Source organism: Cryptotermes secundus, unplaced genomic scaffold, assembly GCF_002891405.2.
Source record: "Cryptotermes secundus unplaced genomic scaffold, Csec_1.0 scaffold4039, whole genome shotgun sequence".
In the NCBI taxonomy this organism is placed as follows: domain Eukaryota; kingdom Metazoa; phylum Arthropoda; class Insecta; order Blattodea; family Kalotermitidae; genus Cryptotermes; species Cryptotermes secundus.
Genome location: NW_019726353.1, coordinates 1 through 25,516, shown reverse-complemented (window position 1 = coordinate 25,516; position 25,516 = coordinate 1). Strand labels below are relative to the sequence as shown.

Here is a 25,516-nt window from a genome sequence, read left to right as displayed (position 1 = left end):
TCTACATTGATGTTACTGTCCGCCACTGATATGGATGTCAACCAATGAGGAATCGATACTACATGTATACTCTCTTAAAATTAACATAATTTATGAGCAGTATTCAGTATACTGTATTACATTTTAGTCGTGATATTACGTATAATTCTTATTTTATTATCATCTGTTGCAAGGCTGATGTGGCAGTGGCACAAGACAGTTGGACAGAACAATTGTTTTTCTGCATGATACAACATGGACGGAATTGTTATCATATTGTATAAGGCACGTTCTTCACATTTTGTGAAACAAGACTTGGAGAGAACCTGGGTTATGATCGAAGCGACTTCTAACCCACTGTACATATCTGAAGTGGAAACTGCAAGAAGATGAATATTACAAAATCTGAAGAAAGCAGTCTTCTGGGCTTTGGCGCCGTGTATATGTGGTGTTAACCGACGTTTCGGAGGAACGTATCGCCCCCATCTTCAGGGTTGAAGAAAAGTATAGGTAAATCTGCAAGCGACAACACTGTGAGACACGGTAACGCAGACTGAGTGTCTCACGGTGTTGTCGCTTGCAGATTTACCTATACTTTTCTTCAACCCTGAAGATGGGGGCGATACGTTCCTCCGAAACGTCGGTTAACACCACATATACACGGCGCCAAAGCCCAGAAGACTGCTTTCTTCATAGTCACCGCCGTGAAAGCCTCAAATCTTACATTACAAAATCTGATGTCATTTACACTGAAAGTAACAGTTCCTTCTTGGAAATTGGGGTTAAGAGGAGTAAAAACCTTACAGAATGTAAATATTGTGGGTAAACATAACATGTAGCATGAAACAAGGCTGAAAATTTATCCTTTGAGACATCAAGGGGAAGAATTAAGGATTTAGTCAGACACAGATCAAGAATGAGACCTGGAACATTGACAGGCAGTCAGATAACAGACTGGAAGTACATAGTTAATTAAAGATATCCTATAACCTTTAACAGATTGAGATGAGTGCAGTCTGTTAGAGTAAGAAATTAGAAGCATGGAAACAAGATGTTTCCTTAATTGGAAAAGGTCATCCACATAAAAGAAGAATAATGCAAGCTGCAGTTTGATGCTGTGATGACTTTGGATACACAGAAGTTAAAAATGTGTAACTTGGTATTTTAAGATATGCTTCATATAGGGATTATTCTAGGAATTTCTAAGTGAGGAAGTACTTTTGAGGTCCATGAAGATCCTTCAGAGTTCTTCAAGAACTTAGAACAGAGGGGTGCAAGTGCAGTGAGGCAAAAGTCAGACCTCAAAAAAGTTCCACATTCAAATTTGTTCTCTATCGCTCATCTGATTCAGGTATTATCGTGTTATTCACTATAAGACTGTGAATGATGCCCTCACGACGCTTTCCGCTTGTCACTGCCTTGATGTAAGCAGGCAGATCCCCCAGTGTGAAGTGTGTCTCAGTGCCATCCTCAACAAATTCACCCTGCAGACATAAGAAAATTGCCAATAATGGGAAAATGGTGAACATTTTATTCATAACTGTTATATTGTATCACAGGAAACATGTGAAGAACAGTGAAAAATAACATGTTGAATAACATGCACACAGGAGCTTGATACTTTGATAAGAATGTCTGATTATTCTGTAGCATATTTAACAAAGTACAGTATGAACCCCTACACAGCAGTCTATTTCTGTGTGCTATAACATCTGCATAAAGAATGGAGATGAAAAAAATGGGTCTCTCTGCATTCTGTATACATACTGTTATAGCGTTTCCATGTAAGTAACCCTTCTGGATTCCAAACAAGTGACATGGAAACACTAGAACAGAAGTAACAATAGCAGTATTGTAATTCTAACAGTGAGTCTCCACGGTTACAACAGAAGGTTCACTGCATAGCAATGGCCGTGGATATATAAGATAATGCATTCACCAAAGACAGTCTTGGGATAGCCGCCGCTGAAGACAGTTGGGATCCAGCCACGGTCAGAGACAGTTGGAAGATAGCCGCTGCAGAATGCAGTTGAAGTGATACTATTTGTATTTGAGTGTGCAAGAATAAATGTGTTCGCTAAATCCGGGGGCTATGTGAAGTTGTCGCATGACATACCCAACACGTGACAATACATTTTATTCACATGTGTGTAATTTTATAGTTTAAGTGCCAACAGATCATGTAATATAAATTATGTTTTAATAATAGAACGCACACTGTATAAAGAAGTGTCACTCCATTAAAGCAGAGCATGTACCATCTGCTTTAACATTCAAAGACTCTTCATACTGTCCACAGAGTGTATTTTGTGTCTATTATGATTCTCAGAATAAAAAATTATTATTATTTCCCTACACAGAATTAACCATCTTTTTTTTCTAATTGGGATGCAGTCTATTTTCAGTGAGGTAGGAATGGAATATGTATGTTATTTAAATTAATTTTATACTTCAAAGGGTTAAAAGCATTTTACATAAATATATAGTATTTCAAATTTCTGAAGGAAATATACTGGTACTACTAACATAATTTTACATGCCTTTAGTACAAATCTGAAATGTTATTGCCACTTGTTGCCAATCATAAAAGAGTAGTGAAGAATTTTATACTGAATTTCATTCCTCCATTCCCATAAACAATAGGAAATAAAATAACACAAAACTTATTCACTGAGAGTCAAGCTCTGAGAATCAGCAACAGAAATTGTAAAACTTAAAAGACTAGTCAATAACATTTCTCAGGACTCAAATTTCAGTAACAAGTAAATAAGCTTGAAATTTAAAAGAAAAGGAACTGTGTGTGTGTGTTGAGCATAAACATTTTACCAACTTATGTTTAAGCCATCTGAGGCAACTTTAGAGACTGGGCTAGAATAGTGGTTCTCAAACTGTGGGGCGCGACCCACAGGGGGGGCGAAGGGCTTGAAGGGGGGTGCAGCATACTTTCCTACAGATAAAAATTAAAACTGCCCTAAATCAATTAGAAAAGTAACAAAAAATAAAAATATATATAGAAAAACGTTTGATGAGTACCGGCTTTAATTATCATGAATTTCAAAATAACTAATAATTATTCTCTTTACTGGCAATTGTGAAACGCGTATGCCAGAGACAGTGTTGATAGTTCAGCAGCAGCCACATCTTCTTCCAGGCGGCACTGTACACGCACAGCTGAAAGCAGCGACTTATGTCGTCTCATTGGCTCCTATTGGGCAGGGAGCAAGCAGTTTGTCGCCAAACTCAATGGTGATCGACGGGTATGCTCGTTTGATGTTGTGTTCTTATGTACAGATGGAGCTCGTTCAATATCTGGAGTCCATGCTGGATTACAAGCAAAAATTAAAGCTGCTGCTCCTGAAGCAGTATGGACTCACTGTATGATACATTGGGAATCTCTGGCAGCTAAAGAACTCAGCCCACCCCTTCACAAAGCGCTGCAGACGGTTGTAAAAGCCACCAATGTTAGCAAGACAAATCCTCTGAAGTCTAGACTTTTTAAAATGCTGTGTGAGGAAATGGGTGCTGAACACATTGCTCTGTTGTTTTTTAGTGATGCTCCGATGGCTTTCAAGAGGCAAGGTATTAAAGAGAATGTTTGAGCTGAGGCATGAGGTGTTGTTTTTTAAATGGGGAAAATCACTCACTGGCAGACAGTTTCAGCAAGAAGGATTTTTTTATTGAAAATGGCTTACCTCACAGATATATTTGAGAAACTAAATATCCTCAACATTTCATTTCAAGGGAATGAGGCAACTGCACTTTCTTGGAATGACAAAGTGAAGGCATTCATGAGAAAATTAGAGCTCTGGAGAAACAGTATGGAAAGTGACATGCTAGACATGTTCCCTACTCTGGTGTCAATGGTACAAGACACTGATAATCCAGTGCTTCCAATGGACATAAAAAGCTGCCTACTTGATCATCTCATAATTTTGAAAGTTCATTTTGAGAAATACTTTTGCAATGATTTTGAGGAATTTAATTGGATTACAAATCCGTTCGAAAATACTCCTGAGCCATCATCTCTGAACGTAAATGAGCAAGAACAACTCATCGTTCTCACTAGCGATACTTCATTAAAAAGTAAATTTAAGGAATTGTCTTTGTTGGAGTTCTGGATACATATTGGCACGGAATTCCCAACTTTGAGCCAAAAAGCATTGAAGATCCTGATTCCTTTCACAACAACTTACTTATGCGAGACAGGCTTTTCTGCTTTGGCAGCTATAAAGTCAAAGTATCGTTCAAGGCTAAATATTGCTAAAGAAGTTAGAGTGGCCATTTCTGATGTTACACCACGTTTTGATAAACTTTGTTCTCAAAAGCAGGCCCATCCATCACACTGAACTTTGACATTTAAATGTTTGATTTTCTTCGCAGAAAAAAATTAAATACTTGTTAGTTAAATATCGTTTCATTTCAATACATATTTTGGTTAATTGCCAGTGTTAAAACTACTGTTTATTGTAGGCCTAATATTGTGATACTTTAATTTTGAGTAAAAATACTGCTAAATAGTATGTAGAAAAACACAAAATAAACTGAATAAAACGTCAAACATATCATGACTTCTATTTTGATAAAAAAAAAAAGAACAGGCTGGGGGCCTGAGAGTATTTTCTCTTGTCAGGGGAGGCTCAGAGGTAAAAAGTTTGAGAACCACTGGTCTAGAGTATTCTGGGCAGAAGAATATCTTTTAAAAATATACTTTTAATTTTTAGTATTACTGTTACTTGTTTGTTTTCCTCCTTCAAAAACCCAGGATTGATGGGGGAGGGGCAGATGATGGGTTTCCTGGGTTGCCCCCTCCTGTCAGCATCCATGATCCAATTTTAAATATGCAAAATAATACATTATTGGAATATTAAGATTACTTTTGCATACACATACATATTAGGTACCCTAATATTTTGGTAAATATTCCTGTTATGTGGTCAGAAGCTTATAAAGTCCATATTCTTACATGTTTATACACACAAGTGTTACTATGTAGCAAAATGGATGAAAATAAAATACAATACAATACAGCCCATTACAACTAAACACAGAACTTAAAAAATCAACCCAGAAAATATGTCTGAAAGACTAAACAAAAGCAATATCTAAGCTTCATAAAGATGAACATTATTAGTATTAACACTGTAAACAGACAACCCACATGAACCTGGAATCATCAGTGGGAAGATGAGGAAGGGAGGTGGAGGAGGCCATCAACAACAACCACAGCATACCCAATTTTGACTGTATCAGTAAATGAAACATACTTCTTCTCCCCTTAAGCCTTAAGTATTATAACTGACTGCTTCCTTCTTAAAGAAGCTAACAGTCATACAGCTAGCCAAGGAATTCCATACCCTTCAGTGATTCAGTATTGAGGGGGTGGGTTTCCCCATGCACCATGACTGAGTCTATTGTACATCCCCCTTTTAATTTCTACCATCTCCATCCCCTACATATACTGGTGCTCGCTATCAGCCCCTTTCTGCCAGCGAGGTTTCTACCCTCTACTTGGCAGTGGTATCTAATAGTTAGTCCCTTTCTGTCAGCGAGTTAGTCCCTCCTCTGGCAGTGGTACCTAATACTTCCCCATCTATTGGAGGCATTGGAAACTATTTGGGCGGGAAACTTTTTGCCCTAATTTAGCTCAGAGGCCTCCTAGAGGCATGAGGTTCTTTTACGTGCGGTAAATCTACGACACGGGACCCACGGCTTAAAGCCCCTCCCGGAGGACATGTTCCCCGAATTTTTCCGCCCTTAAAAATTCCACGACCTCCGCCGGGTTTGAACCCGCGTACCTTGAGTCATGAGGTGGGAACGTTATCCCTAGACTATGGAGGCCGCTATTCCATACCCTTTATTGAACCACAAAGTTCATTACTGTTCTTACAAGAGTTGGCCACTGCTCCGTTTCCTTCACTAGATATGTTCAGTTTACTTTATCACGCCTCATTTCTGGCTGTGCCACAGCTCAGGTGGTCATATGACAGTTTCCCACCACCATGACTAGAGTTCAATCCCTAATCAGGCAGTTTGGGATTTTTAGTGTACAAAATGGCACTAGGGCAGGTTTTCTGGAAGTTCTTTGGTTTCCCCCAGTTCTCATGTCACCAACTGCGCCACATTAATTCATTATCTTATCACTGATGTCACATAATCTCGATATTGACAGCGTTGTTAAAAACTAACTAGCTCACAACCTCTTTTTCTATGATCTATTTCCTTCAGGTTTTTGATCAACTCTTGTGCATGCATTTCTCACAAAATAAATATGCCCCACCCAGCTCATTTGGTTATTGCAATATTTGGTGAAGCTGCTCATTATATGATCTCAGTCTTCTGTTACTGCCTCTTACTTACTTACTTACTTACTTACTTACGGAGTTGAGCCCTTCTCAAGAATTTCCTAGCATTTTATGGAATCCAAAGGTTGATTACCATGTTCACAAGAGCTCTCCATTGGTCCCTATCCTGAGCCAGATCAATCCATCCCATCCCATCCTCTCTCTCTTTAGATCAAAATATTCTCCCCAGCACCCTAGTCTCAAACATCACCAATCTATGCCCTTCCATGAATATGCGAAAACATGTTTCATATTCTTAAAAAACAAAGCATAAAATTACAGTTTTGTATATTTTAATCTTTACATTTTTAGACAGGAGACATGAAAACAAAAGATTCCAAACAATGTTACAGAGAATGCATTATGTCTTTAGATGATTCAATATTAAATATGTGAAAGAGTTAATTACTGGAATATTAGGTATTATTTCTGTTTGCTGTAGTTGTTCATTTCTCCACTGTCTAATATCTCCATCTAGTGCTGAGGTCAAGAATGGAGGAGCTATATCTCCATTCCCTCATACATCTTCATGTTGTGGTGCTTAATTCATTAAGTACAAGGACAGCTTTGCCTTTTTCTTTACTTTTACTTAATATCTCCAATTACTGTTATATTGTAAAATATAACAGTGAAGAGAAAAGCAAAACACTCACCATTACTTCAAGTTTCTTTCCATTGGCCCACACATCTAATGTATCTTTTTCTGAAACCAAAGACAAAACACATTGTAAGCATAAAATGCTAGAAAGGTAAAAAGAAAACAATCCCTGTAACAGGCCACGGAGGCCCAAAGGATTGTGAGATGACAAGGCTCCCACATTTTCTAGATAGTCAGCTGACAGATGGCAGTGAGGTTGTCAGCAATACCTAACAGCTGCCATTTACCCCCAGGAAGATTCCTGGCATTCATTTCTGTTAGAGGCTGAGCTGATCCCAAGGCCATAGTGCAAATGGAAGTCTTACATCAACTGAAAAATTCAATTACCTCATCAGGATTCAAACCTGTTTTCATATAGTTAGAGACCTGTACAGAGGAATAAATGACTTCATGAGGGGTTACCAACCTAGCAGTAACTTAGTGAAGGATAAGAATGGTGATCTGCTTGCAGATTCCCACAACATTTTGAATAGGTGGAGGAACTACTTCTCTCAGTTAATAAATGTACATAGGGTCAGTGATGTTATTCAGACAGAAATCCATACCGCTGAGCCGTTAATATCTGATCCTAGCCCTTTTGAGGTTGAAAGTGCTATTGCAAAATCGAAACGGTATAAATCACCAGGTAGTGATCAAATTCCATCAGAACTTATTCAAGCAGGAGGCGAAATATTACGTTCTAAGATCCACAATCTAATTACTTCTATTTGGCATAAGGAAAAATTGCCTGATCAGTGAAAGGAGTCTATTATTGTACCAGTTCACAAGAAGGGTGATAAAACTGACTGTAGTAGTAATTATCAGGGGATATCACTGCTATCAACTTCATACAAAATTTTATCCAATATTCTTCTCTCAAGGTTAAGGCCATATATAGATGAAATTATTGGGATCATCAGTGTGGGTTTCGACATAACAGATCAACTACAGATCAGATCTTTTGCATTCTTCAGATACTGGAGAAAAAATGGGAGTACCATGAGACAGTACATCAGCTATTTGTAGACTTCAAGAAAGCCTATGATTCTGTTAGGAGGGAAGTTTTGTGCACTGTAATGATAGAGTTCGGGATACTCCTGAAACTAGTTAGGTTGATTAAAATGTGTTTAAACAAAATGTATAGTAAAGTCCATATAGGTAAACATTTGTCTGATAAATTTTCTAACCAGAATGGTCAAAAACAAGGAGATGCTTTATCACCACTTCTTTTCAACTNTCTGCTGTCCAAAAACATAAAAATTAGAATATACAAAACTATAATTTTGCCTATGGTTCTGTATGGATGTGAAACTATGTCTCTGACATTAAGGGAGGAACATAGACTGAGGATGTTTGAGAACAGGGTGTTCAGGAGAATATTTGGACCAAAGAGAGATGAAGTGAGAGGAGGTTGGAGAAAACTGCATAATGAGGAGCTTCATAATTTGTACTCTTCTCCAAGTATAATTAGAATGATAAAGTCAAGGAGGATGAGGTGGGCAGGGCAAGTAACATGAATGGGGGAGACGAGGAATGCGTACAGGATATTGGTGGGTAAGCCAGAAGGAAAGAGACCACTTGGAAGACCAAGGTGTAGGTGGGTGGACAATATTAAAATCAATCTTAGAGAGAGAGGCTGGGATGGTATGGATTGGATTGATCTGGCTCAGGATAGGGACCAGTGAACGGCTCTTGTGAACATGGTAATGAACTTTCAAATTCCATAAAATGCTGAGAAATTCTTGAGTAGCTGTAGAACTGGCAGCTCCTCCAGAAGGGCTCTGCTCCATGAGTAAGTAAGTAAGTAAGCAAGTAAGTAAGACACAGGTGAACAGTTTATGGATTGGCAGTCAGATACAGTTGAATATACATTCTTCATTTGATATAAACATATAAAAATATTAATGAATCAGCTATCAGATAGTTTTGGTGACACTGTAGCATGCAGTACACTTACCCAGAACAACTCGAAATGTCTCATTTCTGACATGGACAATCCAGGTCTTTATTGCTTTACTTTGTATTTCAGTAAATCTTTGATAACTCTTTCCATTCACCTCAAGGGAGTAGGAGTATGAGAAACCTCCAACAGGTTCAACCTTTATGAGACAGCGGGCACTGCCCACACTGAATAGCTCATCCCCAACCAGCTTGAACATCCAATCACGATGCACCACCTCCTATAAAAAAAAAAACAGCTCTCAATTCATTATGTGAGACCATAATGGGTACTAAGACAATTTCAGTGACAATTAGTGGTGAAATTTATGATGGGTGCATGCAGCACTCCACAGTGTTTGGTATGGAGGAGCTGAACACATGTGACTTGTATTTGTGATGTACCTATTTTGAGTCCTGGCTGGAAACTGCCTACTCTTACTGACAAAATGCATTTGCATCCTCTCTCTTGAAGTGAATACGAACATTAGACAAAAGCAGCTGTCTTACAGAGCCTTCCTAATTCATCATGGCAACATCTCATTTGACACTACATAACAATAGCAGTTCATGCAGTTTTGTAAAGTAGCTACATCAAGCATAAAGGAAGGAGTAAGGCAGAAATGTTATTCCCAACTTGAAGGTTCAGTGAACTGCTGCATCTACTAAGAGAGAGTTTAGCATCAAGCAGTATTGTTAAAATTTAGTTCAAAGCCTGATATTTGATGACAGTTTGAAATGAAATACCTTGCCATTCACTCTGATTATTCTCTTCCCTGATGTGGTTCCATGCTCAAATTCAATGTGATGAATTCCATCACTGAGTGGGACATCCCAGAAAGCAACCACGTCACCCATCATCATGCAAAACTGGACTTCAAGTCACACTCTCTAAACAAAAGATTGAAGGAATTGTAACTAATTAAGAAATGGCTTCATATTACAGAATCTCCTTTGAAAAAGTTGATGGCCATTCAGCTGGTTTTAAAGCCCTCAAAAGTTCATGACCATGTTCACAAAATCCCACAACTGGATCCTATTCAGACCAAGTCAATTCCAGTTCTCACCTTCACACCATATTTCTGTAAGATTTATTTTTAATTATGAGATATTTCACATCTTTTGGAACAACAACAGCAAATACACACATGCATTGTACTTCTTGTTATTCTGTTTTGAGACATAAATGCTTTATTAGAGTGTACTTGTAACCCACGTTAAGTGGGTTCCTTGACACCATGACATGGCGGGTCTTCAGGTTGTGGGTGGAGGAGATGGACTTTAGATTTGATTTGATTTGATTTATTATTACCTCAAGCAATCCGTACAGGCAAGACAGTCAACACAGATATAGAAGCAGTCCATTCATATATGATGGGGTACCCAAAAGAAACAGAACTAATTTTTTTGTGGGCAGAGCTTTTGTAGTACCGTGTTTTGCCGCTATGAGTGCATAGAGCTAACATTCGTGAGTCGATAAGCCGACTACCGTTGCTTCAGAAGGTAAGGACTAGTTTCGGCAGAGTTTATAGTGACAACTGTTTTGTGTAATCATCGTTTTTGCAATGGCTGATTTTTGTGAACAGCGTGCGACGGTGAAATTCTGCTTTTTGCTCGGGAAAAGTGGAACAGAAACTCTTGAAATGTTAAAAACGGCGTACAGGGACGATACTATAGGGAAAACTCAAGTGTTTGAGTGGTTTTCCTGTTTCAAAAATGGTGAAATGTCAATTGATGACAAACCTCGTTCTGGTCGTCCTTCCACGGCCCAAACACATGAAAATGTTGAAAAAATTCGTGAAATCAACGAAGATCGACGACGGACCATTGAAGAAATTGCAGTGGAAGTGGCCAGATTCCATCATGACAATGCCCCTGCTCACACAGCCCTGTCTGTATGACAATTCTTGACCAAAAATGGTATGACCCCAGTTCCTCACCCGACCTTGACCCGTGCGACTTTTTTTTTTTTGTTTCCTCAAATGAAAAGAGACATGAAAGGAAAGCGTTTTGCTGATGTTGCTGAGGTGAAGGAAAAAACGATGGAGGCGCTGTCAAGCATCTCAAAAGATGAATTTAGACAATGTTTTGAAACATGGAATAAAAGACTAGACAAGTGTATTAGTGCAAGTGGAGAGTACTTTGAAGGGGATTGAAGGTTTGTGCTTAAAATTTTAATAAATAAGTTTAAAAAAAAATAAGTTCGGTTTCTTTTGGGTACCCCCTCGTATATACTAAAATAAAATATAAAATGAAAAGTAAAATATAACAAATAGATAAAATATTATGATAAAAGCAGCTGTAACTCACAACTTTGTCAACATACATACATACAACAAATGAACAATTTTCGAGTCACAACAATGATGTACAGATACAAAATATGCCCATAAGTACATGTTATCACAATTACACCAATATGAATTTCATTCAGAATAAACCTTAACTATAGATTTATAGACAATTCCAGGTATTCATCTACTGAATAGAAAGATTCCCTTAAAAGGAAATTTTTAGTGACTAATCTAAATTTCTTAACATCAGTTGATAATTTTCTTATGTTCCATGGTAAATGATTAAATATTACAATACCCATATAATACACACCCTCACAGCCCTTTTTGTACTTGGTCAGCTTTACAGATGGTAAGTGTAAGCTGCAACTCTGTCGTGTATTTATAGTGTACATTTCAGTATTAATCACAAACAGATGCATATTTTTCACTACCAATAGCAATAAAGAGAATGTATATTGGGAATAAAAAGGCAGAATATTTAAACGTTTAAAAAATCCTTGACAAGATGCTTTAGGATTTGCATTCATAATAATTCTTATAATTCTTTTTTGAACTATAAAAATAGTTTTACTATTTACAGCATTTCCCGAGAAGGCAATTCCATATGTCATAATAGAATGAACATACGCATAATATACAATTTTTAAATCATCAATTGTTAGAAGTGATTTAACAGATCTAATAACAAAACAAGCAGAGTTTAATTTCTTACTCGTTTTGTTTATATGTCCTTGCCAAGATAACGTCGAATCCGGTGTCACTCCTAGAAAGTCAGTGCAATGGGTACTATTTATTTGAGTATTTATATACCTTATTGGGGAGTTATCAGTTTGACTCATTTTTTACACACAATGTGCTTTATTAACATTCAAGGTCAAAAAATTAGCTTGAAACCAATGCATTATCTTCCCAAAGACAATATTAAAATTTTCTTTAAGCTGCCTATAATCAGGAGCAGTTAATATTAAGTTAATATCATCAGCGAATAAAGTAGGTTTCGATATGTCACTTATTATAGCTGGTAAATTATTTATATACAATAAAAAAAATAACGGTCCAAGGATCGATCCCTGCGGAACACCCAACTTAATCCTTTTCCAATCAGAGAAACATTGTCTAGATTTTTTATCTTTTATTACCACTCTTTGGTATCTATTATTCAGGTATGAGGTAATCAATTTAAAGAATATTCCTCGTATACCATAAAAATCCAACTTGGTCAACAAAACCTCATGATTCACACTATAAAATGTCTTTGTCAGATCACAAAAAATACCACCAACCAGTTTTCTATCATTCAATGCCTGTAATATATTATTAATTAAATTAAAAGTGGCAGTCTCAGTAGACAAATTTTTTCTAAATCCATACTGTTCAACAGGTAAAATACTATTTAAAAGGACATGTGCATATAATCTATTGAAGATAACTTTTTCAAAAATTTTGGAAAAAAGATGTAAGTACGGAAATTGGTCTATAATTTGATATTTCAGACTTTTCGCCTTTTTTATATATCGGATGTATTTGTGAGTATTTCAGCCGTTCTGGGAATATGCCTGTAGACAAAGACCTATTACATATATAAACAAGAGGCGATATTATGAAAGGCATACTCGATTTCATTACCTTCATTGAGACCTCGTCATAGCCACAAGAATTTTTATTTTTAAGGGATTTAATAATATCTTTTAGTTCTTTACCAGTTACAGGTTTATTTGTAATGTTACTTATGGATCCTATAGATAATGAGGATAAATAATGAAAAAACTTATCTTTATTTAGTGATGGCTCTGAGGTGATATCGTTACTCGGCTGTTTATGCATTGTAGTATTAAAATATAAATTAAAAGCATCAGCTATATTTTGACTGCCTTTACATTTTTCTCCCCCAGTAATTAACTGTGGTGGGTGAAAAGCATTTTTACGTTTTCCAGTCACGCTATTTACTATGCCCCACATAGTTTTGGATTTATTATTACATTTAGCAATCAATTTGTTATAAGAGATTCTTTTGGCTGCTTTTATAACTTCTCTTAATATTTTACAATATTTCTTGTAATAGGCATGCAGTATAGGACTTTTAACATTCCTACATAATATATAAAGGTCTCTTTTATGCTGACATGAAATTTTAATACCGATTGTTAACCACGCTTTATTATTAGAATTATAAAATAATTTTTTAACAGGAAAACAGATATTAAAACTTGTAAATATCTATTGAGGAAGCTATTAAATCATTTATCAACCTCATCCTCTAAAAAGACTTCCTCCCATGTTTCATAGCTTAAGTTTATCTTAAAGTCTTCCATACTATCTTTATTTATCTGGCGTATAGTATAACAACCAAGGTTTGAATCATTAATTTTTAAATTACTGAATATTAATAACTGCGCATCATGGTCAGATAGACCATTCACAACCGGAATAATAGAATAATTATTTAACTTATACTTATCAATAAAAATACCGTCTATAGCCATAGAAGATTTACTGTCTATTCTTGTGGGAAAATTGACTATATTAAATAAGCTATAAGCAGCCAAAAGAGCATCTAGTTGGGTTTTATTGTTACTCTTGGCAAGATAATTAATGTTTATGTCCCCACAGAGAATTATATTTGTGGAAGCTGAATAAAGCATATTTAATACCAGTTCTAAAGCATTTATAAAATATGGGAAATTACCCAACAGGGATCTATAGATTGATATCATATAATAAATATTCAACATTAAACATAATTTTGTAGCACATGCTTCAAAGTCCTGCTGCTTCTGCAGTACTTAGCTACTAGTGTATAAGGACTATAACATAGCTTATTGATTTCCATTTCATGTAAACGATGCTCCGTAAGACAAAGAATATGTGGATATTCATTTGCCAGGACAGCTGCAAATATATTGAATAAGCAGTCATGGAAAGCAGACAAGGGGTGGTCCTCCAGGTTGGGGGTCTGAGCATGGGCCTAACGACACTTTGCCATAAATAATAAGATTCTTACAAAATGTCACAAAGGGCCTCAGAGTTGGACAAATTCTTTGGCTAAATGACATAAGCTATGGAAAATGGGCATAAGTTCTGGTATGTGGAATGTAAGAAATCTGTATAGGACAGGTTCGTTCATGGCAGTTGTGAAAGAAATATCAAAATATAAGTCAGATTTAGTGGGAGTTCAGGTGGTCATGTGGGACAAGGGTGGCACTGAACCAGCAGGAAAATATACATTTTTCTATGGAAAGGGGAATGAGAAACATGAATTAGGTACAGGTCTTTTGTACATAAGAGAATCGTATCAGCAGTTAAGAGGGTAGAGTTTGTTAATCATAGGATGTCATACATAATACTAAGAGGTCACTGGTGTGATACTGTTCTGAATCCTCATTCCCCAACAGATGATAAAATTGATTATCTGAAGGACAGCTTCTACGATGAACTAGAACTTGTATCTGTTAAATTCCCTAAATACCATATGAAAATGTTATTAGGCGATTTCAATGCCAAATAGGGAAGACATTTATCACCAGTGTTTTTCAGCTTACCTTTAGAATATGCCATTAGGAAAGCCCAGGAAAATGAGGTGGGACTGAAATTAAATGGGACACATCAGCTGCTTATGCTGATGATGTGAATCTATTGGAAGACAAAATAGATACCATAAAGAAAAACACAGAAACATTGATTGATGCTTGTAAGGAAGTTGGACTGAAAGTACATGCAGAAAAAAACTAAGTATATGCTGCTCTCTCATCATCAGAATGCAGGTCAAAATCGTAACATAAAGATAGCTAACCAATCCTTAAAAAATGTGGTGCAGTCAAAATATTTTTGAACGACACTAACAAATCAAAATATGATTCAGGAGGAAATTAAGGAGACTGGATTTGGGTAATGCTTGCTACCATTCAGTCCAGAACCTTTTGTTGTCTCATCTGCTATCTAAAAACATGAAAGTTAGAATACACAAAAATGTAATTTTGCCTGTGGTTCTGTATTGGTGTGAAACTTGGTCTCTGACATTAAGGGAGGAACATACACTAAAGGTGTTTGAGAACAGGATGCTGAGGAGAAAATCTGGACCAAAGAGGGATATGGTAATAGGAGGTTGGAGAACACTGCATAATGAGGATGTTGTACTCTTCAGCAAGTATAATTAAAGTGATGAATTCATGAGATGATGAGAGTGGAAGGGAATTAGCACGAACGACAGAGAATAGGAATGCATATAAGATTTTGGTGGGAAAGCCAGAAGGAAAGAACCCACTAGGAAGACTAAGATGTAGGTGGGTGGATAATATTAAAATGGATCTTAGAGAAGTAGTATGGGGTGGTATGGACTGGATTAATCTGGCTGAGGATAGGGAGCAGTGGAGGACTCTTGTGAATATGGTAATGAACCTTCAGGTTCCATAAACTATTGGGAAATTCTTGAGTAGCTGCACAACCGGTAACTTTGCAAGAAGGGCTCATCTCCACGGAGTTTGGAAGTTAGTCTACTTGGAACTGTGTAACTCTCTGCTAGCAGAATCTGAAGGTTCAACACTGCACTAATATTAAAGCTAGCCTGTCAGCATGATCCTCAGTGTAGTTTAACTCAGATCTAATAATTTATATAATGTTTTTCTCAGGTAGTCAGTGGCTTATGTATGAAACTAATCATTCATCTCTGCTTACAAAGTTTAAGAGATTCACCTCCACATATGCCCATGATTTCAAAGTGTACTGCTTAGATGCACTGGGAAGTTTACTTTCTTCAGTCCATCATAACCTTCTTGTTTTGAATTGCGGCTCACAATACTAGGAGAAATAAATAATGTAGTAGTTTCTAATTCTATAAGGAGCCAGGCTTTCAATTCCTGACAGGTCCAAACTATTTTTCTCTGTTCCACTGTGTACAAACCCACTATATCCATACAGCCTCCAGCTCAGTGGGTAATGTAGGCTGAGGCATGAAGTTGGTGACTCACCTCCATCCAATGTCAAATATACAACCATGGAGTCAGAGCTCCTCATGCACACTCACCCACACCTATATATCTTCATAGTAAAATGCTTATTTAAGCATTAAACACCTTTGCATTTAACTTGTAATGTAAGGTCATCCTTTCCCCACTTACTTTTTCTTTCTTAGGTCCAAATAATTTTCTTATCACTTTCTTTTGCGACACATAATTTATGTTCTTTCTTCGGTATAAGAGGTCATGTCTTACAGATATACAAAATAAACAGTACTGATCTTAGAATTTTGCGTTTTATTAAACAGACGCAACAACGAATATTTTTTGTAACTAAAACTAATGGACATTGCATCTGAATATATTTTACACTACAGTATGAACTTCTGTTTACAGTTGCCATATATTTAAAATTGGGCACTTTCAAATGCCGTTTTACCAACAGCTATTACATCTCTACTATAAATTTCGATTTAATCACATATAAACTTCGCTTCATCAACAATTCTAGGCACATTTATTTTTGGATTGTACTATAATGTCCGTGTTTGTGTCTATACTCACATATTATCATCAGTAAGATCAGTAATATGTACTGGTTTAGGCCATTCAGTTCGAGATGTATTCGGGTAGACTACGTAACTTCAGGCAGCATAGCCGAATTGTCACGTAAATCATAACCTCTATTGTATCACTATCATCATTGTTTATTAACGGCACAGTGCTGAATATGTTAGGGGAAAATCAATATTCTTAAGGCTGAAATGGAACGATAGAGTACACTCTATGTTGGTGTCATCCGTATTCTGCATATTGAAGTATAATTTGCTTTCGTTTCGCCAAAAGAACAAGCAGTTGATACCGTTGATACCGTCTGATATAACGAACATCATATGTTATTCTGTACTAAATGGGATTTATAAGCTATAATGCCAAGAACTGACAGAAGCATATAACCAATACGGACTATTAGTTTAATAACCATACTCGCTGACAATCCTCTGCAGCGTCATGAACGTCATAAAACTCTCATGTTATTGGTTGGCAGCATGGCCGCCATGACACCTCGGTGAAACGCTCCTGCCATCTATGTTATTTGTTTACTAGCTCAGAACCACTCAGAACAAAGCCCCATTCATTCTGCAGTCAAAGCCGTCAAAGCTATGCGCTTATCTAAGTGCCGTATCAGTTTTCACCAAGCTAATCTAAGTACGTACGTGTGTAGGAACAATAATCACGGCTCTAGACACAGCCTGAATATATTTCCTCTGGACGGGTTGTATAGACATTTTAGCAAACATAGGCTTCAAAGACCGTACATGTATTTATGTCAAAAGTTACAGCTACATTTCATGTACAATGTTACGTAATTCAATTTTCGGTAGAAAAAACACACGTTCTTCAAAGGAAGTCAGAATTAGAGGGCGTGTGATGCCACATATATGCGGTAATCGGCGACATTTAAAAAACAGCCGAGCCGCATATAAGCGGCAATTGTCACGAAAGGGTTAAGGAGCAGTGGCGGCTGCTCCAGAAAATTTGTAACCTTTGTTTTAAAATTGTATAAAAGGAAACAAACATGTATAAAAAGAAAATTTATTCATAAACTTGATAAAATCCTGAAAGAACAAAATCAAACATTTTTTACTTTAACCTAAATTGTTACAGTTCAAGCTTAATCTATTCATTTAAAAATGAAATCCATTCTTTTTAACCTTTATATTATGCTCATTGATTGAAAGTCTGTATGCCTCACTAAGTTTCTCCTTAATACTTAACGGTTCCTAAAAGTGACAGTGAAACTACATTATCAACATGCTTCTTTGACTTCTCATGCTTTTCAGTTTTTTCTTTAATTTTGTTTATATTTCTAAAACCATCTTTTGTCCACGTTACATCACCCCCAAACAGCAAACACGGAAAGCAAAACAGTGCATTTTTTACTTCACAGCCGCAAAGCCAACTTTTCCGTTTGTACCATTCAGAATTAATTATTTCTTGTTCTTCCTTATGCCTGGCTGATATTAGAATATCAGGTGTTAAACGACCTCTTTTCTTAACTGTAACTTTCACAGGAGAGACAGTTGTGAAAACTTAAGCTGTTGAAGTTCACTTACAGTCACATAACTTATTTCTCGGGGATGCAGGCCATGGTTAAGTTTTCTGTTAAATAAAAGAACCGAAAATATGAATCAGATAGAATAGCTGGAAGCAGGATAATAATCTAATTCTAAAATTAACTCATATTCAAGAATATGGTACATGGTTTTTAAGCAAAACACACGCGGAGTAAAAAAAATACCTTCCATCAGCATGCCAGGGTCGGCACCGGTTGGCACTGTCGTTCCTGCAGTGCTCCCTCACCCTTGCAGCCCCGCGTGTAGCTTCCTATGTGCGCATGCGCACAGTCAACAAACACCTCGCCTCTGGAACTGTGAAATGCACAGTTCCATACAAAGATTTGGCTACTGACATTATGCTTAAGGATTTTATATATTGTATTGTACAAATATAAAGAAAGAATTAAAGAAAAAAGGGCTCATTATATAAATGTTATTGATAATATCAAGTGGAAATTGGGGGTGCTGCAGTTCCACAGTGCCTATACGCGGGCCGCCCCTGTTAAGGAGAGATTTTATCATTAAAAACAAGTAACAAGTTTGTGTTTAAAAGTTAAATAACTAACATTCTAATCATTTGCTTTTTAATAAATCATGCTGATCATGGATTTCGAAAATTTTTTCTTGCTTCCTTTCAACCTTCCCCCAAACTCCCATGGCACACCAGTTTATAATCACTGTATTACACAATAACAAAAGACACATCCACATTATGTGTATTATCACAAAACCATATAAACCTAATCACCCATAACATCCATCCTACAGAAGCAAACACAGAACGCAACACCAGCCTGGAACAAGGTAAGGAGGTCAGCTAATTAACCACAACCATTATTACAATTGTTGTATATGGAGGTATAGTAGTGCTACATATGGAGGTGTCATGAATAAAAATTTTAATAATGAAAGTAATTGTCATATGAAATAATTAGTAAATAAGTTAGAACTTGTAAGAATGTACCAGAAATAATTGGATGAAACTGTACAAACGAGATGCTGTAACTCAGACTTTCACCAAGGCTATTTGTAGATGTTTCCAGATTTATCTTGTTTTGTATTAAGAAATTGAGGGAAACAATTGACGTATAAACCCTCAAAACTTTCCATTCTTAACCATGAACTGGATTGCATTGGTAAAGGCCCGAGATGAGTGTGGAAAATACCCAAACAGATCATATGTACAAAACAAGTACAGCAGCAATGGAATCTTCCTTCATACAAAGTCCTCCTAATCAGATTGTATAAATACTGTATTTCCAAACAACGAAAATTACTCTTCATACTGAATTGATACGACGTGGAATCTGTGTCAGACGAAACTCTGTCATTCAGTAGAAAGTCGGCCTTGTGCGAAGGGCCTTACGCACTCCTGCTGTAACAGTTTATTGCATTTATTAAACTACCTTGTATTAAGTTTTCATTTGTAGCAGTTCTCATCTCACCAGCAACGGATTTTCCCATTATCCGCTCGACCAAATCCGTCCGAATCCGTCTACTTATTCCCTTAGTCTACGGATACAATACAATACCCATGTAACAATACAACAAAAATATTTATATTTCGGAACACCGCACAAAAAGTGAACACGAAGAATACACATATGTAATATAAATCCAGTATATGACAAGAGAACCAGGTTATATCATGCTCATCAAGAGAAATGATTATTGCACTGGACCCAGCAATACATGACCAAACAAACTCTGCAACTTCAGTCCGCAAGCAAACCATACTATATCACTCCAAAATATCCACCACTGCATGGGCTTCAGGAGGGATTTGCTCCTTTCCCTTAATTAAAAAAAAATTAAATTGGGAAAAAGAAGAAAATGTGCCACGTATTGATTGCAAAATTTGTTCTTATATCCTGAATACTGTAGGATGATTAGTAAANGTACTTGTTGCAATTTGTATTGCTTTTTAACTATTGTATGTGTATTTGCTGCAATCTGTATTTCCTTTTAACAATTTTATGTGTTTTTTTTTGACAAGTATGGATTATATATGCTAGTGATTTTGTTTGTGAATGTACATGCTTCCAATGTCTTGTTGGCTTGTTGACATGTTTTATATTCTGTGCCTGTGCACATTTGTGAATAATCTGAAACGCAAATGTATATGTATGTATGTATGTATGTAACACTCACATCAAAAAGGTAGGATCAAGCAATCTTCATAGCCTGTTATAATGCAAAGTGGTCACTCTTCAGTATAGCTGTAATGCTGGCAGTATCTTCCCTGTGCAGGAGCCAAACCCTATACGAAAGTCATCACCTTGGCAGTAACCTGGTGGAGGGAGGAAAATAATATTTATCTCATACTTTCCTCTTTGATCTTTCAATGCTTTCTGCCAGAATCAACAGAAACTATGACACAAGCTTGTAGAGGTTAATATGACAGAGAACGCATCCATACTTTTACAGGTACACAATTTGAACCTAGAATTGTTTTGGAAAGGTCTGATGCCTTGAACATTACTATTCAAATAAGTTATTTCCATCTGTGTGAATTTTATTTTTTCAATTTCTGGTATGCTAAGAAAGAATACTAGTCAAATCTTGAAAATATTGTTATTGACTAGTCTAGACTTCATGCTGCATACCACATTATGGTTATTATCATATGTACATAACACTGACACATGAATAAAGTAAATTATGTTTATACCGATAAAAAATTATAACTGAGGCCACATTAAACCCAGCTATATTTATCTGTAACCTTAACATAATTTTAATTTATTTTTATAATATGAGCTTTAAAGTCATTCTTTTAGATAACCAGAATACAGAATACTGTGCAGTACATGACAGCTGCTGTGTAAACTATTAACCATACAAGTATTCATCTATTTCTTTGTGAAGGCTATGACTCTTTCAGCAAGAACATAAAACTTCCATGTATTTTTTTCTTATCGCTAGTGGGGTGGGACTAAGTCCCTTGTACTGCGGCCACTTCTGGCCTGTTGTTCCCAGATGATAGATGAGGGTGATTGTGAAGTAATTGTGGAATGAAGATTGGCAGGGGAAACTGAAGTACTCAGAGAAAACCTGCCCCAGCGCCACTTTGTCCACCACAAATCCCACTTGACCAGACCCGGGATCAAACCCGGGCCACCACAGTGGGAATCCAGCGACTAACTGCTTGAGCTATGGCACAGCCAAAACTTCCATGTAACACTTTTACCTGTAATGATAACTTCATCGTTGTCCTCCAGGAACTTGCGAGTTTTTCCATCCTTGAGTCGAATGGGTTTGGTGCCTTTCCAGCAGAGCTCAAGCATTGAGCCATATGACTCAATAGTCTGAAACAATGAAGTTCTCGTGTAATGTCATCATAATAATGTACTTTGAACCATACATTTAACCATTCGAGTACTATCTACCCTAGCTATCCTAGCAATAGCAGAAGATAATCTGGGTTTCCCCTGTATCCTAACACAAGTAGATGTTCTGGATTTTCTCTGATATCCATTGAGGGTCTATGCTTACTAGCCAGAAGGTCACGGGTTCAAGTCCTGATGAGGTCATTGGATTTTTTCAATTGCTCTAATCCTTCCAGCCAAGCTATGGCCCTGGGGTTGACTCAGCCTCTAACAGAAATGAGTACCAGGAATTAATTGAATAATTTTCCTTGGGAGTAAAGCGTGGCTGGCGCGTAAGGCTGACAACCTTACCGCCATCTTTGAGCCGATTGTCTAGATAATGTGGGACCCTCAACATCTCACAACCCTATGGGCCTTCACAGTCTGGTACAGGGTAGCTTTACTTACTTTATCCCTGTAATGGTAGACACTCAGAGTTTTCTCCCATATACTAGCAGCGATCCCATTGGCATGATCCCAAATACCTCCTACAGAGGAAGTAGCGGGGAAATAAGCTGGCTTGTACTTGATGTCGTGCATGTTTTCAAGTGTCTGAAACCTCCCCAAGGAGGTTCTCTACAATCATTCCAAATTTGGTTGAAATGGGTGCAATGGTATCAAAATATATAAAGCACAGTCACAAAACAGACCACTAATATTTACAGACACAAGAGAAGAGGCAGATGACAGGAAGATATGCATAATCCACACCAAGAAGAATCCATGGCAGCATATGTTTCATGCTGCAATGTGAGGATGATAAGATACTGTAATTACAAGGAACAGGTCTGCTGACTTTCCATGGCTGGTTAAAAGAAGTACTTTTTTATCATCTAATGAAAGGAGGCAAATGTTTTTGTATTTTCAGTTGCAGAAGTCTAGCACAAAGGAAACAGACTAGTAAAATTTTATGTATCACGTGTTTCAAAAACCTGATTATACATATGGGCATTTTGTAGCATGAGTCATATTTTTTTGAGAAATATGATTTGAGGTTATGTAAAAGAAAAATCTTTTCATGTGATCATGACACTTGAATGTGTATAGTTACTGCTAGAGCAATCAGTGAGAAGGCATACCTCACCACTGATGGTGCCAGAAGCCATCATGTCCCCTGGGTTAATGTTACATCCAGTGACGGTGTGATGGGCTAGTTGCTGTTTTGGTGTCCAGTATAGGTACTTGAAGTTGGAGCGACACACTGTGCTCTCAACTGAGTTCTCAGCTGCAACATCAAATTCAGTGCCTCCCATGACATTTTATTTATCCATATCATCTAAGTATATCATTAAATGAGTGATAGTAAGGAATTACAGGATTCCAGAACTTCATGAATATTGATGTACTTCAAACAATACCTAGAACTAAGTTCAAAACTGGGAGTGCGAAAGTGAGATGCAAACTGAATTTAGAAACAGATTATGAAAGGTAAAGGTGTTTCTGTGCTTAACTAGTTAAGCACTATACCATGAAGACATATTGGGAGTGGGTGTATAGATCCACATTTTCTTGACCTTGGCACTAGTTGAAGGTGAGTGGTTAGCTTTACCCCTGGGGAAAGAGCCGCTGATACCCATTGGATAAAAGGTGAACCCCAGAGTCGGTCTGGACGATGGAGAGAAAATTGCCCCTACTGGAACTCGAACTCCAACCCTCGGTCATCAAGCCCGTAGCCAGTCGCTATACCAACTACGCTATCCTGGCTCCCAAAATTATAAGTTTGACAGTTACCAGATCCCAAGTCACCATAGCAAAGGCAAAAGGTAAATTTATCACCATGCCTAATTAATTAAGCACGTCATGAAGCTGTATGGGGAGTGTGGAGGTATAGCTCCACACATTCTTAACCTTCACACTGGATTGAGATGAGCGGTCAGTTTCACATCCTGAGTAATTTACCCTTGGCAGAAGAGTCCTGGTACCAATTACAAGGGTGGGTAGACCCCAGAGCCAGTCTGGATGTGCCAATTAAGATAAAAATCTCTCTCTCTCTGCCAGGAATTGAACAACCATAAGTGCCCATTATACTGGTCAAGCTATCCCAGCTCCTCCTAAGCAATCGTGATGTCTAGAAATTACATATGAGTGCTAACATTTTCATTTAGTAATACCTTATCTGCACTCAGATTAAATGCTCAAACTTTAGATTTTATTAAGAATCTAAGGTACATCCTTTTTTGTGAAGTCTGTACGTAGAAAGCTTTTCTTTAAAATGATCCCATTGCATACATTAGAATATTTACTGTATTTTCACAAATTACTCACAGCACTGATGCAAAAGATTAATATGTATATAAGTCGAATTGTATTGAGTTCTAAGGTGAAAATATTTCAATTTTGGAACTTTAAATGTCTAAAACAAACAAGAACAAAAGAGTGAACTGTTACATCTAACATGTTCTCATTCATACTACTGATAAAAGGCTTGTTATATTGCATGACCAAACTGGATTAAATTTTATTTTATGCAATCATATCTATGTATGAAACTGGGAAATTACTGACACAAGGGAAGGAAGGAAAAGCTCACGTTTAATGTCCACCTGTAGGTTGATGTCAAAGTTATATGTGTCATCATGCTGTAGATATGGGAATGGAGTTACATCCTGCTTGTAGTTATCAACAATGAATGGTGTCAATGCCTCCATTGTTACCACCCAGGGAGAAATGGATGTTCCAACATTCTTACCAAGGAATGGACCAAGTGGAACATACTCCCATTTCTGGATGTCACGAGCTGTAAGATGTATTCATGTTTAATGCATCTGTTCTTGAATTACAACATAGAAAAAAATTGTAATACAAATTATAATAACTGCAAAGGTTTTTTACATTTAAAATTAGGCATGTTTAAAAATTAAGATAGCACATGGCTTTCTGATGTCTTCCATTGATGCATTAACTTTGTGTGTCAATTGTCCTGAATTTGTTGAGGCACTTCTTACATTTCCATTGTTTGGTGTTTGATAACTTGGTGATCAAAGATTATGTAACTTTCAGATATTTCATGTTTACCTCTCCCTTAATTCAAAAGTTTGCTTCATTCTCTTTACATGATTCATCACAAGCCTTACAGACGCTGATAAAGAATTCTGTATATTTGTTGATCGTGAAGTTGGCGGCCATGGATCATTGTTTTATGGTGATATGTTATGCAATGTTTCATACGAAGTAAGAGTAGTACTGTAAAATAATTGTAACTTATGCTGCAAATGTTATACAGATTTTTGTTACACTCAGTCATTAGCACATGCCTCTTATCATATCAAGGAAACTCAAAATACAAAGGGCATTCCGTATATAATGCCTCCTATTTTCTTGTGTTAATATGTAACGTCTGAGCTGGATGTTGGTGGTGTTGTAGTAAAGGTTGAATCTTCCTGCCAATGGACTGTTAGTTTGGTTGTCGTGCAACAGATAGTGACAGCAGAGCAGTCCACCAAAATGGCGTCTGACATAGAAGTGTGTACAAAACAGAGATGTGTTACTGAATTTCTCATTGCCGAACAAATTGCACCCATTGACAACCATCAACGCTTGCTAAAGGTGTACAGAGACGGTACAGTGGATGTCAGCACAGTGAGGCATTGGGTAGTGTGTTTCAACAGTGGTGAAAGTGAAGTGCACAACAAGTCACGCCCTGGGTGTCCCTCCTCAGCTACCACTCCTCACAATGATCATCTCGATCAGCTCATCCATACAGATTGGCTGATAATGAACAGGGAACTGTGTGCGTGGCTTAATATCAGCTGTAATGCATTGGAAACGATGTTGGGGAAGCTGGATTATCGCAAAGTTTGTTCCAGGTTGGTCCTGCAGATGCTTACACAGGACCAAAAACTCATCGAATAGAAGTCTGTCATGACCTGTTGCACCAGTTTGAG

General features: G+C 37.1%; 2 protein-coding genes across 8 annotated transcripts; both read right to left on the bottom strand.

The window, feature by feature from the left end:
- Positions 1 to 634: 634 nt before the first annotated feature.
- On the bottom strand, positions 635 to 17,745 carry LOC111864226 (fas apoptotic inhibitory molecule 1). 6 transcript variants are annotated; one of them, XM_023851315.2, is made up of 6 exons: positions 16,709 to 17,097; positions 15,864 to 15,986; positions 9,643 to 9,786; positions 8,915 to 9,137; positions 6,974 to 7,023; positions 635 to 1,463 (listed from the first exon to the last, which is right to left on the bottom strand). In XM_023851315.2, exons 3-6 carry the CDS (start codon positions 9,757 to 9,759, stop codon positions 1,311 to 1,313), a joined length of 543 nt encoding a protein of 180 aa, XP_023707083.1. In that variant the 5' UTR covers positions 9,760 to 9,786; positions 15,864 to 15,986; positions 16,709 to 17,097; the 3' UTR covers positions 635 to 1,310. The 6 variants fall into 6 exon arrangements, with proteins under 6 accessions (XP_023707083.1, XP_023707085.1, XP_023707084.1 ...); XM_023851317.2 differs by lacking the exons at positions 15,864 to 15,986; positions 16,709 to 17,097 and adding an exon at positions 17,362 to 17,745; XM_023851316.2 differs by lacking the exons at positions 15,864 to 15,986; positions 16,709 to 17,097 and adding an exon at positions 17,112 to 17,207.
- A 414-nt stretch (positions 17,746 to 18,159) lies between these two features.
- Positions 18,160 to 24,960, bottom strand: LOC111864224 (fumarylacetoacetase). Of its 2 annotated transcripts, none has more exons than XM_023851311.2 (5): positions 24,163 to 24,958; positions 22,712 to 22,857; positions 21,455 to 21,572; positions 20,416 to 20,554; positions 18,160 to 18,307 (listed from the first exon to the last, which is right to left on the bottom strand). In XM_023851311.2, exons 1-4 carry the CDS (start codon positions 24,278 to 24,280, stop codon positions 20,475 to 20,477), a joined length of 462 nt encoding a protein of 153 aa, XP_023707079.2. In that variant the 5' UTR covers positions 24,281 to 24,958; the 3' UTR covers positions 18,160 to 18,307; positions 20,416 to 20,474. The 2 variants fall into 2 exon arrangements, with proteins under 2 accessions (XP_023707079.2, XP_033607242.1); XM_033751351.1 differs by lacking the exon at positions 18,160 to 18,307 and adding an exon at positions 18,665 to 19,636 and having other exon boundaries at positions 24,163 to 24,960.
- Between the last annotated feature and the right edge of the window lie 556 nt (positions 24,961 to 25,516).